The sequence below is a fragment of the Mandrillus leucophaeus genome, unplaced genomic scaffold (assembly GCF_000951045.1).
Source record: "Mandrillus leucophaeus isolate KB7577 unplaced genomic scaffold, Mleu.le_1.0 Scaffold158, whole genome shotgun sequence".
Classification (NCBI taxonomy): Eukaryota; Metazoa; Chordata; class Mammalia; order Primates; family Cercopithecidae; genus Mandrillus; species Mandrillus leucophaeus.
Genome location: NW_012101565.1, coordinates 1,151,924 through 1,165,017, shown reverse-complemented (window position 1 = coordinate 1,165,017; position 13,094 = coordinate 1,151,924). Strand labels below are relative to the sequence as shown.

General features: G+C 48.4%; 1 protein-coding gene across 2 annotated transcripts in view; it reads right to left on the bottom strand.

Moving 5' to 3' along the window:
* ZNF623 (zinc finger protein 623) overlaps nt 1–13,094 on the bottom strand; it is a 17,139-nt gene continuing 4,045 nt past the window's right edge. For both annotated transcript variants that reach the window (XM_011975655.1, XM_011975656.1), the window contains exon 2: nt 1–2,460. In XM_011975655.1, the coding sequence (XP_011831045.1) occupies nt 876–2,387 (1,512 nt within the window). In that variant the 5' untranslated portion in view covers nt 2,388–2,460 and the 3' untranslated portion in view covers nt 1–875. The remainder of the gene's footprint in view (nt 2,461–13,094) is intronic.

Here is a 13,094-nt window from a genome sequence, read left to right as displayed (position 1 = left end):
ACACATAGATTTAGGGGTGTATTTTTTATTGCCTTGTGAGAGACAGTGGACACATGGAAATCAATCAGATATGATCACTGTCCGTAGGAACTCAGAGTATAACAGCAGAGATAGTCTACCAAGTCATTCTGACATATGCAAGTAAATACAGTAATAGCAGTAATCACTGAGCCACAGAACTAAGCCTGAGGGAAACATCCCTTGACATGATGCCTGAGGCATGTCTTGAACCATGATTCGGAGTTAATTAGCTGAGGAGACCCTTTAACAAGAACAAAGGCGAGAGAGGTAGGTAGCCACGTGGAGCACAGGGAAGATGAAGCAGTTGGTGTTGCTGCAGCATTAACTGTGTGGCAGGAAGTCAGGCAGTGGGAGGCGAGGCTCCAGGACACAGGAGGCCTTAGGGCCCAGGATGGGGGACCTGGAGTTCCTCCTCCAGACAACAGGGAAATGGCTCGGGGGTTTGTATACAAGTTATCTTTCTTCAACTTAATAGATCAAAATTTCCTAGGTAACATTCTCCTAAGTAATAAGATTAGATACACAGTTCTGCTCTAAAAGGGATTTAACTCAAGGATGGACTGTAACTGTGGATAAAATTTTAAAAAAACCTTTTCTTGAGACCTGTCTCCTCCCTGCCCCTACTGTTCCAGCTCAGAGTCAGGTGTCAAGCCCTGTGACTCTCCCGAGAACAGTGCTCACAGCTGAGGAGAAGGGTGAGCCTGCTAGTGCTGCACAGTGGCAGGTGGCATCCACTCCAAAGGCAGCTCCATCCATGATTCACAAAATTCTGACATGTCCAAATCTTAGAAACCACATGAATCCTAATTCCACGCATTTCCAAACATCACTCATTGGGCGGGAGAATAATTATTTTATAAGTTATCTATGTGTTGCCCCTGATCGACAGACCTCTCGCCCAAATGTATGGGGGCCTTACTCAAGGAGAGCCCCTCTTGGTGAACACTTTGATTATTTTTAAAGTTTGTAGTTGAGTTAAAATCTCTCCCATACTGACTACATTCATAGAGCTTCTCTTCAGTATGAATCTTCTGGTGCTGAAGGAAGTTTGACCTCTGAATAAAGCCTTTCCCACAATAACTGCAGGCATAGGGCTTTTCTCCAGTGTGAATGATCTGGTGCAGAAGCAGCTTGGAGCTCTGGATGAAGGCTTTCCCACAGTCTTTACATTCGAAGGGCCTGTCCCCAGAGTGGATCTTCTGGTGCTCAGTGAGATGGGCTTTCTGGAGAAACGCTTTCCCGCATTCCTTACATTCATACACTCTCTCTCCAGTGTGGATCTTCTGGTGTCGAATAAGGTATGAACTCAGAAAGAAAGCTTTCCCACACTCGTTACATTCATAGAGTTTCTCTCCAGTGTGAATTCTCTGATGCTGGGTGAAGTTTGACGTCTGGCTGAAGCGCTTCCCACACTCGTTGCACACGTAAGGCCTCTCCCCAGTATGGATCCTCTGATGCTGAATGAGCTTCGAGCTCCGAATAAAGGCTTTCCCGCACTCATTGCATTCAAACGGTCTCTCTCCGGTGTGGATCCTCTGGTGCTCGATAAGGTCTGAGCGATGACGGAATGCCTTCCCACATTCTTTGCATTCATACTGTTTCACTTCTGTGTGGATCTGATAGTGGCGAATGAGGCTCGAGCTCCTTATGAAGGATTTCCCACATTCATTGCACTCATAGGGCCTTTCTCCCGTGTGAATCCTCTGATGACGAATAAGTAAGGAGCTCTGACTGAAGCCTTTTCCACACTCTTTGCATTCGAAAGGTCTCTCTCTGGTGTGAACTCTCTGGTGCCTAATCAGGTCTGAACTGTGACCAAACGCCTTCCCACACTGTGCACATTTGAAGGGCTTGTCTCCTGAATGAACGCGCTGATGCTCAATGAGACCTGCATAGTGAATGAAGTCTTTCCCACACACGTTACAGACGTAGAGTCTCTCTCCAGTGTGAATTCTCTGATGCTCCATAAGGTGTGAGCTCTGGCCAAAGCCTTTCCCACACTGATCGCACCTGTAAGGTTTCTCCCCAGCATGCGAAATCCGATGCCTAACTAGGTCGGAATTAAACGTGAAGGTTTTGCCACAGATATCGCAAGGATTGGCATCCCCCTCTATGAGCTCTCTCTGAAGCAGAAGAAGGTCTGAGTTCAGAATAGGGTTTCTTCCTGACTTGGCACACACTTGAGCTGTCTCTCCTGTTTGGATCTTCCAATGGGTCACTGTCACCTGCTTGCAGCCCCTGTCCTGACAGGGGGAACTCCCCAGGCTCTGTCCTTCTGGATTTCCCAAAAGCTCCCCTAATCTGGGCTCATGGACTTCCTCAGACTCGGGAGAAGGGAGCTCCATCACTGTGAGTTTATCTGACATTATCCTATGTGAGTTTTCATCCTCAGAAATCCAGCTTCAACCACCTTCTTCTCACCAGTTCCTACATTAGAATCTGAAACAAAAGACAACAAAATCATCTTTCCCCTTACTTAACAGATGGGGATCCCCTGATCAGGGTCAGATAAAATTCATATCCAAGAGGTGGAAAGTGTTTCCTCTGCTCCTCACTTCTAACCTAAAGTGCTGCTACCCATAGCTCTGGCCTCACACCCAAGCCCGTCCCACGTAAGATGGCTTCTTTGTGGCTCCACTGTTAACATACAATACCAGGACAGACTGGCCTGTGGTGCACAACACTCCTCTGACCGTTAGTGAATCCTGGATGAGTTGCAGAGGGGTGGGGATATGCTTGGACTCCATTAAGAAACCAAGACAGGTATTTTAAATAAACGTATAAATGTATCAGCCCTGCCACCCCTTCCCTGTTCCTCATTCCTTCCTTCATGTCTTCTTCTCCCCTCTGTACCTAGCTTAAACCCCATGGTCTGGGGCACTGTGTTCACTGTAAATTACATGAGAATCACCCTCCTACACAGAATCCAGACTCCCCTGCCCTTTTCTCCCTCCATCATACTCAGATGGGAAAGTCCAAGCTTTGGTTAAAACGAGGCTGTGTCCTGATTTGCGCCTGCACTCTTGCTGAGTTTTTTTTTTTTTTTTTAAAGACAGAATCTCGCTCTGTTGCCTAGGCTGGAGTGCAGTGGCACCATCTCGGCTCACTGCAAGCTCCACCTCCTGGGTTCACTCCATTCTCCTGCCTCAGCCTCTCGAGCAGCTGGGACTACAGGCGCCCACCACCATGCCCGGCTAACTTTTTGTATTTTTAGTAGAGACGGGGTTTCATTGTGTTAGCCAGGATGGTCTCCATCTCCTGACCTCAGGTGATCCGCTGGCCTTGGCCTCCCAAAGTGCTGGGATTACAGGCATGAGCCACCGCGCCCAGCCAGCTGAGTTCTTTAAATTCAGAGCTACTTGCCTAATGGGGCCTGAGAGCTGCCAGCAACTCCTACCCTTCCCACTCCCTACAGGACCTTCCACTTCTCCTGTCTTCTTACAGACCCAGCACTCCCTCCTCCCTCCCCACTGGTGACCTTGCTTCTTGTTTCAACGAGAAAACAGAAGAAATCAGGCAAGGACATCCACTGCCTCCCACATCTCCTGCCAGCTTGTATCTCCACCCATCCTCTGCCAGGCTTGTTACCTGGGTTAAACTGCCCTTGATCTGACTTAAGGTCAACACTACTACTTGTGTGTGAGCTCCCTTTCCCTCTCACACATGCAAGGACAGCACTTGAGCACCCACCCCTCTCCTCCATCCTGAAGTCCTTGCCCTCCAAGCCCACCACTCCCGTCAGCATGAAGTGCACCAGTTCCCAACTACCTGAAAAATGCACGTCATGGGCCCCATGTCCCATCAATTACTATCCCATAACACTCCTCCTCCACAGCCACATTCAAAGAGCCCCCACCCCAGGCTTGATTTCTCCATTTCCTCCTTCCCCTGAGCCTACTGCAGTAGGGCTCTCACCCCAAACATCCATGTCACCACATCAGGGGTCAGCTATGGCCACACTTCCAACTCAACCTGCGGCAGCACTGACACAGCCCTGCTCCTTCAGAAGTCACTCTCCTTATGTGAATCTGGGACAGCCTTTCTCTGTTCCTTACCTGCCTCACTGACAGCTCCTCCCAGTGTCCCCTGATGCCTCAAAGCCCTGGCGTGTCTAGGGTTCAGCCCTCATCTTTGTCCATTACAGAGGGGAGTGCACTCATTATCGGACAGCAACGCCATCTATGCTGAAGACTCACGTGCCTGCCTCCAACCTGGCCCTCTTTCCAGTCCCCACACCTGACCAGCTCCCCACCCCACACCTTCAATCGGATGCTCCCAGAAGTTTCAACACTAACGCATCCTGCCTCACTTCTGACTTTCCTCCTCCTATAATCTTCTCCATTGTCTCATTTGTTCAGGCCACAGACATTGCAATAGCCCTTGACTCCTTTTCCTTTTGTTCTAACTACTTGCCTCATGGGGCCTGAGAGCTGCCAGCAACTCCTCCAACCACATCTGTTCAAAACCATGCCCAGCACCAGATGCCCACAGCCTACAGGGCTGCCATCTGCACCATCGCCTTTCACCATGAAGTGTGACTGCCTCCCACCTTCTTACTTCTCCCCTTCTTCAGCTCTTTTCTACACAGCCAGCAGAATTACGCTTTAAAATCATAAATCAGATGTCACTTTTCTACACAAAACTTACAAGGGTTTCCCATCCCCTACTCAGGCCCCATGAGGGCCACCGGGCCTGGACTCCTACTGCTCCCCCTGCCCTCCCCTTCCCTCTTCTTTGGTCAGTGTGACCAAAGAAGCCCCCTTGGAGCCTTTGCCCTTTCATAGAAAGACTCCAAGAATATTTGCATGGTTCACTCCTAGATGTCCTTCAGGTGTCTGTGTTGACATCACCTGATCGGAGTCCTTCCTAGTCACGCTACAAAACAGCAAGGCACCCTCACCCTCAGCATGCCCTCTCTCCTGCCTCTGCTTCCTCTGCACAGTTCTGACCACCTGACCAATCACAAGTCACCCAATCAAAGCAGCCAACGACTGTGAGATGTGACACGACTTTATGAACCATGAAGGAAAATAAAAGTACCAATTTAAATGAAAATACTCCATCAAGCCAGACACAGTGGCTCACTCCTGTAATCCTAAGACTTTGGGAGGCAGAGGTAGGAGGGTCACTTGAGACCAGGAGTTCAGTGTCTGCCTGGGCAAGGCAGAGAGATCCCATCTCTACAAAAAACATTTTTAAAAACAGCCAGGCAAGGTAGCACACCTGTGGTCCCGGCTATGGGAGACTGAGGCAGGAGAATCATTTGAGCCCAGGAAGTTGAGACTGCAGTGAGCCGTGCTTGTGCCACAGCATTCCAGCCTGGGTGACAGAGTAAAATCTTGTCTCAAACAACAACAAAAAACACTCCATCAATTCTAACAGGCAACTCAATTTCAGAGATATTAAAATATGGAGAAAATGTGTCTTAGAATCAACGAATTGTGATATATATATATACACATATGTACACGCGCACACACACACACACAACCCCTCCCCCACAGGCAACAAACTATGTTTTGCTGTCTCCCCGACAAGTATGTAAGTGCTGTGTGGGCAGGAACTTTGTTCTGTTCTTTATCCTCAGCAACCCAAACAATTCCCGGCAGAAAGTAATACATTTCATAAATATCTGTTGTATGAATGAATGTTCTAATCATGCATACATAATACACTCAATAGAGGGTAATAAGCCAGGTACAGTGGCTCATGCCTATCATCCCAGCATTTCCAGTGGCCAGAGGAGGAGGCCTACTTGAGGCCAGGAGTCCGAGACCAGGCTAGGCAACACAGCAAGACTCCATCTCTAAAAAAAATTTTTTAATTAGCTGGGTATGATGCTGCATACCTGCGGTCCCAGCTATTTGAGAGACTAAGGCAGCAGGATCACTTGAGCCCAAAGGTTTGAGGCTACAGTAAGCCATGACTGTGCCATGGCACTCCAACCTAGGTGACAGAGTGAGACCCTGTCGCTAACTTAAAAAAAAAAAAAAAAAAAAAAGCTCCAACACTTCTAGTATTTTTTTTTTTTTTTTTTTTTTTAGACAGTGTCTCACTCTGTTGCCCAGGCTGGAGTGCAGTGGCCGGATCTCAGCTCACTGCAAGCTCCGCCTCCCGGGTTTACGCCATTCTCCTGCCTCAGCCTCCGGAGTAGCTGGGACTACAGGCACCCGCCACCTCGCCCGGCTAGTTTTTTGTATTTTTTAGTAGAGACGGGGTTTCACTGTGTTAGCCAGGATGGTCTCGATCTCCTGACCTCGTGATCCGCCCCTCTCGGCCTCCCAAAGTGCTGGGATTACAGGCTTGAGCCACCGCGCCCAGCCTCACTTCTAATATTAAACACTGAAATAAATGTGAGTTATACATACCTTAAAGAAAGATTAACAGTGCTTGCTACAGCTCTTTTAGAATGTCTAGCAGGTTTCTCAGTTTTTACTGGAAAATCTCCCATAAAAAAAAAATTAAGAAAAACAAGATAATTATTTACCCACTTATTTTAATGCAGGGTCCTGGGTAGCTGGAGCCTATCCTGGCAGCTCAGGGTGCAAGGTGAGAACCAGCCCTGGATACGACAGGGTCCCACCACAGGGCAACTCACACACCCAAATTCGCTCATGGTGGGACTAAGGAGACACCCCAATTCACCTAATGGACACATCTTGGGGACGTGGAGGAAAGCCAGGCAGTCGTGGGGAGATTGTGCACACTCCACACATGGTGTTCACAGCCAGGAATCACTTCTTCCCTCATAGATGTTATAATGAAACAATACTTGAGGCTCTGCCACGGAAAGGGAGGAAGCCAGAATCCACTCTCTGAAAGCAGAGACCAAAGGAACGGTGATTGCTTTGAGCGAAAGTCTCTTTCTTGGCGCCTGTACTTTACCAGCCTGAAGTCTGAGGATTTGTCTTTTTTTTTTTTTAGACAGTGTCTCACTCTGTTGCCCAGGCTGGAGTGCAGTGGCGCCATCTCTGCTCACTGCAAGCTCTGCCTCCCAGGTTCACGCCATTCTCCTGCCAAGCAGCTGGGACTACAGGCACCTGCCACCACACCCGGCTAATTTTTTTGTATTTTTAGTAGAGATGGAGTTTCACTGTGTTAGCCAGGATGGTCTCCCTCTCCTGACCTCATAATCCGCCCGCCTCGGCCTTCCAAAGTGCCGGGATTACAGGAGTAAGCCACAGCGCCCAGCCAAGGATTTGTATTTTCTTTTTTTCTGAGACGGAGTTTTGCTCTTATTGCCCAGGCTGGAGTGCAATGGCACGATCTCAGCTCACCGCAGTCTCCGGCTCCCAGGTTCAAGCGATTCTCCTGCCTCAGCCTCACAAGTAGCTGGGATTATAGGCATGCACCACCACGCCCAGCTAATTTTGTATTTTCAGTAGAGATGGGGTTTCTCCATATTGGTCAGGCTGGTTTCGAACTCCCAACCTGAGGTGATCCGCCCACCTCGGTCTCCCAAAGTGCTGGGATTACAGGCTTGAGCAACTGCACCCGGCATTTTTTTTTTTTTTAAGATAGGGTCTTGCTCTGTCACATAGGCTGATTGCATGGTGGCACGATCTCAGCTCACTGCGACCTCCGCCTCCTGGGTTCAAGCAATTCTTGTGTATTTTTAGTAGAGATGGGGTTTCTCCATATTGGCCAGGTTGGTCTCGAAATCCTGGCCTCATGCGGTCTACCAACCTTGGCCTCCCAAAGTGCTGGGGTTACAGGGGTGAGCCACCACACCCGGCCATGTATTCCCTTTTTGATTTCCATATATATTCTGCTTATGCACTGAGGACCCATTAATGCGGCTCTCAGGATGAGAAAGCTGACTGTCTCGCCTCAAGAGCCTTCTCTTTGGGGTTCTTGCTGGGCAGTGGGAGCCGGGCCACTGCGAAGATGGGTAATGTTGCCTTCGCACCCACTACTACTGTCTCCAGTACCTCAAGGCCACTGCCAGTATAATGAGAGAGGGGGGATCAGCCCAGCCCAGAATCCAGTAAATAAAACTGGAGATTTTTCTGCTGATTTAAAAACCAGAGCTGCACCAGGTGCAGTTGCTTAAGCCTGTAATCCCAGCACTTTGGGAGGCTAAGGTGGGAGGATCACTTGAGGTCAGGAGTTCGAGACCAGCCTGGCTATGGTGAAACCTCATCTCTACTAAAAAATACAAAAAGTAGCCGGGCGTGGTGGCATGCACCTATAATCCCAGCTACTTGGGAGGCTGAGACAGGAGAATCACTGGAACCTGGGAGGCGGAGGTTGCAGTGAGCGGAGATCACACCACTGTACTCCAGCCTGGGTGACAAAGTGAGACTCCATCTCAAAACAAATAAAATTTTAAAAAATAAAAATAAAAAATAACAAAACCAGACCTGTGACATGGGATGCACTGGCAGCAAGCAGCGCCAACAGTGATGATATTTTCAAGGGAATTAGGTTGCTGGAGAAACTGCAAGCCTGCCCTGCAGAAGTCTGTAGCTAGAGTGTTCTTAGCAACATTCTAACACCCTAAATAGCAACAGAAGACTCACACAAAACAATAATGCACAGAAAAAAAACTGCCACACACAAAAGCGCAGGTGGACCTCACAACAGACGAAGTGCTGAGCAAAACCAGCCAGGCACAAAAGAGCTCATATTGTATGACTCCATTTACATAAAGCTAGAAAACAGAGAGCCAATCCCCAGTGGGAGGATGTAAGCTGCAATGGTGTTCGGGAGACACTGTGGCTGGCAGGGGCACATGGTGCCCTGGGTCACACCGGTGCTCACTTTGGAAAAGTCAGGCCCGGGATTATGCGACCTCACGCAGGCACTGGAATGCTCTACCCAGCCCCGCTGTTGAGGGTAATGCCCCAGCCTGCAGTTTGGAAATCCCCACTCTGGGAACTGCTTCCAAGAAGGGGACTCCACCCGCCCAGTGCCAAGCCCTCTCCCACTCAGTTATCCACTGCTCCAAAAACAATTTACATAAACTCAGCAGCTTAAAGCAGCATGCATTTGTCACCCCACAGTTCTGCAGGTCACACATCCAGGCCAGCTGGGACCTCCACGCAGGGTCACGCAAAGTTGCAACTGTATGTCATCGGGCCGAGTTCTCATCTGGAGGCCCTGGGGAAAACTACTTTCCAAACTTACTCAGATTTCGTGGCAGAATCCAGTTCCCTGCAACTGTAGGACTGAGAACCCTGTGTGTTTACTGGCTGTGAGCAGGAGCTGCCCCTAGGGGCCACCTGAAGCCTCAAGGCAGGCACAGCACATCACATTTTTCTCAGGTGTCTAATCTCAGCCTCTGTTCTCCAACCAGATGGAGGAACCTCTGCTTCCCAGGGCCTGCGTGATTAGGTCAGGCTCTCCCAGACGGCCTCCCTTCTCACCTCACTGACCTGGGACTTCTGGACATCTCCAAGTCCCTTCACGGCAGTACCAGATGAGTGTCTGAGTAACTGGAAGAAGGGGTGTGTACATTAGGGGCCACGAATCTAAGAGGCCACCTCAGAACTCTGCCCTCCACACCCATGCCAGGTACCGGGCAGGTAACAGGAATCTAAAACTACTGTCACTGTTTGGGGCACCACAAACTGCACCTATAAAAGAAGCTGAATTATCAATGTGTGTTTTCTACATCCACCACCAACTGGCTGTTCCCCATCTCTCTCCCTTTCCTCCGGCCTCCCTCTTCCCTGGACACAACAATATTGAGATTAGGCTAATTAGTAACCTTACCAAGGCCTCTAAGTGCTCACATGAAATGAGGAATTCCACATCTCTCACTTTAAACCAAAGGCTAGAAATGATTAAGCTTCATGAGGAAGGCATGTCTAAAACTCAGTCAGAAAACCGGGCCTCTTGCATCAAATGGCCGAGTGGGAATGCAAAGGAAAAGCCCCCGAAGGAAATTAAAGGAGCTGCTCCAGTGAACACACAAATGATAGGACAGCAAGACCGCCTTATTGCTGATATGGAGGAAGTCTGAGTGGTCTGGAGAGATTAAAACAACAATTTTCCCTGACGGTTGGTGTGACTGGCAACCAAAGATGAATCCACAGCAAGGTCCTAACCGTTCTCAATTCTATGAAGGCCGAGACAGGTGAGGTAAGCTGCAGAAGAAAAGCAGAAAGCCAGCGGAGGTTGGTTCATGAAGTTTAAGGAAAGAAGTCACTTCCATACATAAAAGAGGAAGGTGAAGTCACAAGTTTTACGGGAGAAACTGCAGCAAGTTCTCCTGATCTAGCTAAGATGGCTGACTAAGGTGCCTACTGTAAAAAGATTTTCAGTATGGATAAAACTGCTTTCTACTGGAAGATGGCATCTAGGACTTTCGTAACTAGAGAGAAGTCAATGCCTGGCTTCAAAGATTGAAATGACAGGCTGACTCTCTCGTTAGGGGCAAATGCAGCTGGTGACGTGACGCCAACGCTCATTTCCCATTCTAAAAATTTTAGGAGCCTTGAGAATGATGCTAAATCCACTCTGCCTGTGTTCTAGACATGGAACAAAGCCTGGATGACAGCGCATCTGTTTACAGCAGTTTACTGAGTATTTTAAGTCCACTAATGAGACCTACTGCTCAGAAAAAAATATTCCTTTTGAAACACTACTCACTGACAATGCTCCTGGTCACCCAAGAGCTCTGACAGAGATGAACAGGGAGACTGATGTTCTTCTTATGCCAACACAACGTGCATTTTGCAGCCCGTGGCTGGGAGTCACTCCAACTTTCAAGTCTCATTATTTAAGAAATATGTTTCACAAGGCTGTAGATAATTGCCATAGATAATGATTCCTCTGATCGATCTGGGCAGTCAGCTGAAAACCTTCTGGAAAGGAGCCATCATTATAGACGCCATGAAGAACATTCATGATTCGTGGGAGGAGGTCAAAATAACAACATTTGATATTTTGGAAAAACTTGATTCCAGCCCTCATGAATCTTTGAGGGATTTGAGACTTCAGTGGAGGGAGCAACTGCAGATGTGGTGAAAACAGCAAGAGAACTAGATTTAGAAGTGTAGCCTAAACATGTGACTGAATTGCTTCAATCTCATGACCAAACTTAAACGGATGAGGTGTTGCTTCTTTTTTTTTTTTTGAGACGGAGTTTCACTCTTGTTCCCCAGGTGGAGTGCAGTGGCACAATCTCGGCTCACTGCAACCTCCACCTCCCGGGTTCAAGCAATTCTCCTGCCTCAGCTTCCTGAGTAGCTGGGATTACAGGCGCCCGCCACCACGCCCGGCTAATTTTTGTATTTTTAGTAGAGATGGGGTTTTGCTATGTTGGCCAGGCTGGTCTCAAACTCCTGACCTCAGGTGATCCACCCACCACCTCAGCCTCCCAAAGTGCTGGGACTACAGGCATGAGCCACCGTGCCTGGCTGAGGTGTTGCTTCTTAGAGACGAGCAAAACAAGTAAGTTTCTTGAGATGGAATCTGCTCCTGGTGAAGATGCCATGAACACTGTTGAAATGACAACAAAGGATTTTGAAGATTCCATAAACTTAGTTGATAAAACACAGGCAGGGTTTGAGAGGCTTGACTCTAATTCTGAAAGAAGTTCTACTGTGGGTAAAATACTAGCAAACAGCTTTGCATGCTACATACAGAGAAATCTTTTGTGAAAGCAAGATTCCATTGATGTGGCAAATTTCATCGTCCCACTTTAAGAAAGTGTCAGTCACACCAATCTTCAGCAACCACCACCCTGATCAGTGAGCAGGAGAATCGCTTGAACCCAGGAGGTGGAGGGACATCAAGAGAGGCAAGACCCTCCACCAGCAAAATGATTACAACTTAAGGCTCAGATGATCATCTTTTAGCAATAAAATATCTTTAAATTATTTACATTTTTTAAGACATAATGCTATTGCATACTTAATAGTGACCACAGCATAGCTTAAACGTTAACTTTTACATACACTGGGAAACTAAAAAGTTCCTGTGACTTGCTTTGTTTTGCTATTCACTTTATCGCAGTGATCTGGACCCAAACTGGCACATCCCCATGTGTGGGATAAAAGGTCCACTGGACACTTGGGTGGCCGCTGTGGTTCCCCAGCCTTCCTGTTTCCTTCTTCCTTTTAGTGTTAGAAATCCCATCAAATTACTAATGATTGCCCCACAAATGACACTTCCTAGTGTTCCCTTAACTGAGGTGGCTTTGTGACCAAGCTGAGGCGAGAAGGGAAGTGATGTGTACATGCTGTCCGCTCTCTCCCCTCCCCATAGTGCTGATGAGGCATGGCAGCCAGAGTCCCTGGAGGCCACCCCCTACCTTTAAGAGAGAGTAAGACGGCCGGGCGCAGCACTTTGGGAGGCCGAGGCAGGTGGATCACGAGGTCAGGAGATCGAGACCATCCTGGCTAACATGGTGAAACCCCGTCTCCACTAAAAAAAAAATATAAAAAACTAGCCGGGCGTGGTGGCGGGCGCCTGTAGGCCCAGCTACTCGGAGGTTGAGGCAGGAGAATGGCGTGAACCTGGGAGGTGGAGCTTGCAGTGAGCCGAGATCGGGCCACTGCACTCCAGCCTGGGCCACACAGCGAGACTCCGTCTCAAAAAAAAAAAAAAAGAGAGTAAGACAACTCAAGTTTCTTATTTGAAACACCATATTCGAATCTGTTACAGCAACTTTAACTTACGTCTTAAATAATGCTAATATACAACCCAAATATTCAGATTCAATTCTCCCCATGATGATAAATTCAAACTGGGCCAGGCATGGTGGCTCACACCTGTAATCCCAGCACTTTGGGAGGCTGAGGCAGGTGGACTGCTTGAGCTCAGGAGTTAGAGACCAGCCTGGTCAACATGGTGAAACACAGTCTCTGTTTTAAAAAGAGAGGCCAGATGCAGTGGCTCACGCCTGTAATCCCAGCATTTTGGGAGGCCGAGGCAGAAGGATCACAGGGTCAGGAGTTCAAGACCACCCTGGTCAACATGGTGAAACCTCATCTCTACTAAAGAGACAAAAAATTAGCCAGGCGTGGTGGTGCGTGCCTGTAATCCCAGCTACTCGGGAGGCTGAGACAGAAGAATCGCTTGAATCCAGGGGGCAGAGGTTGCTGTGAGCCGAGATCATGCCA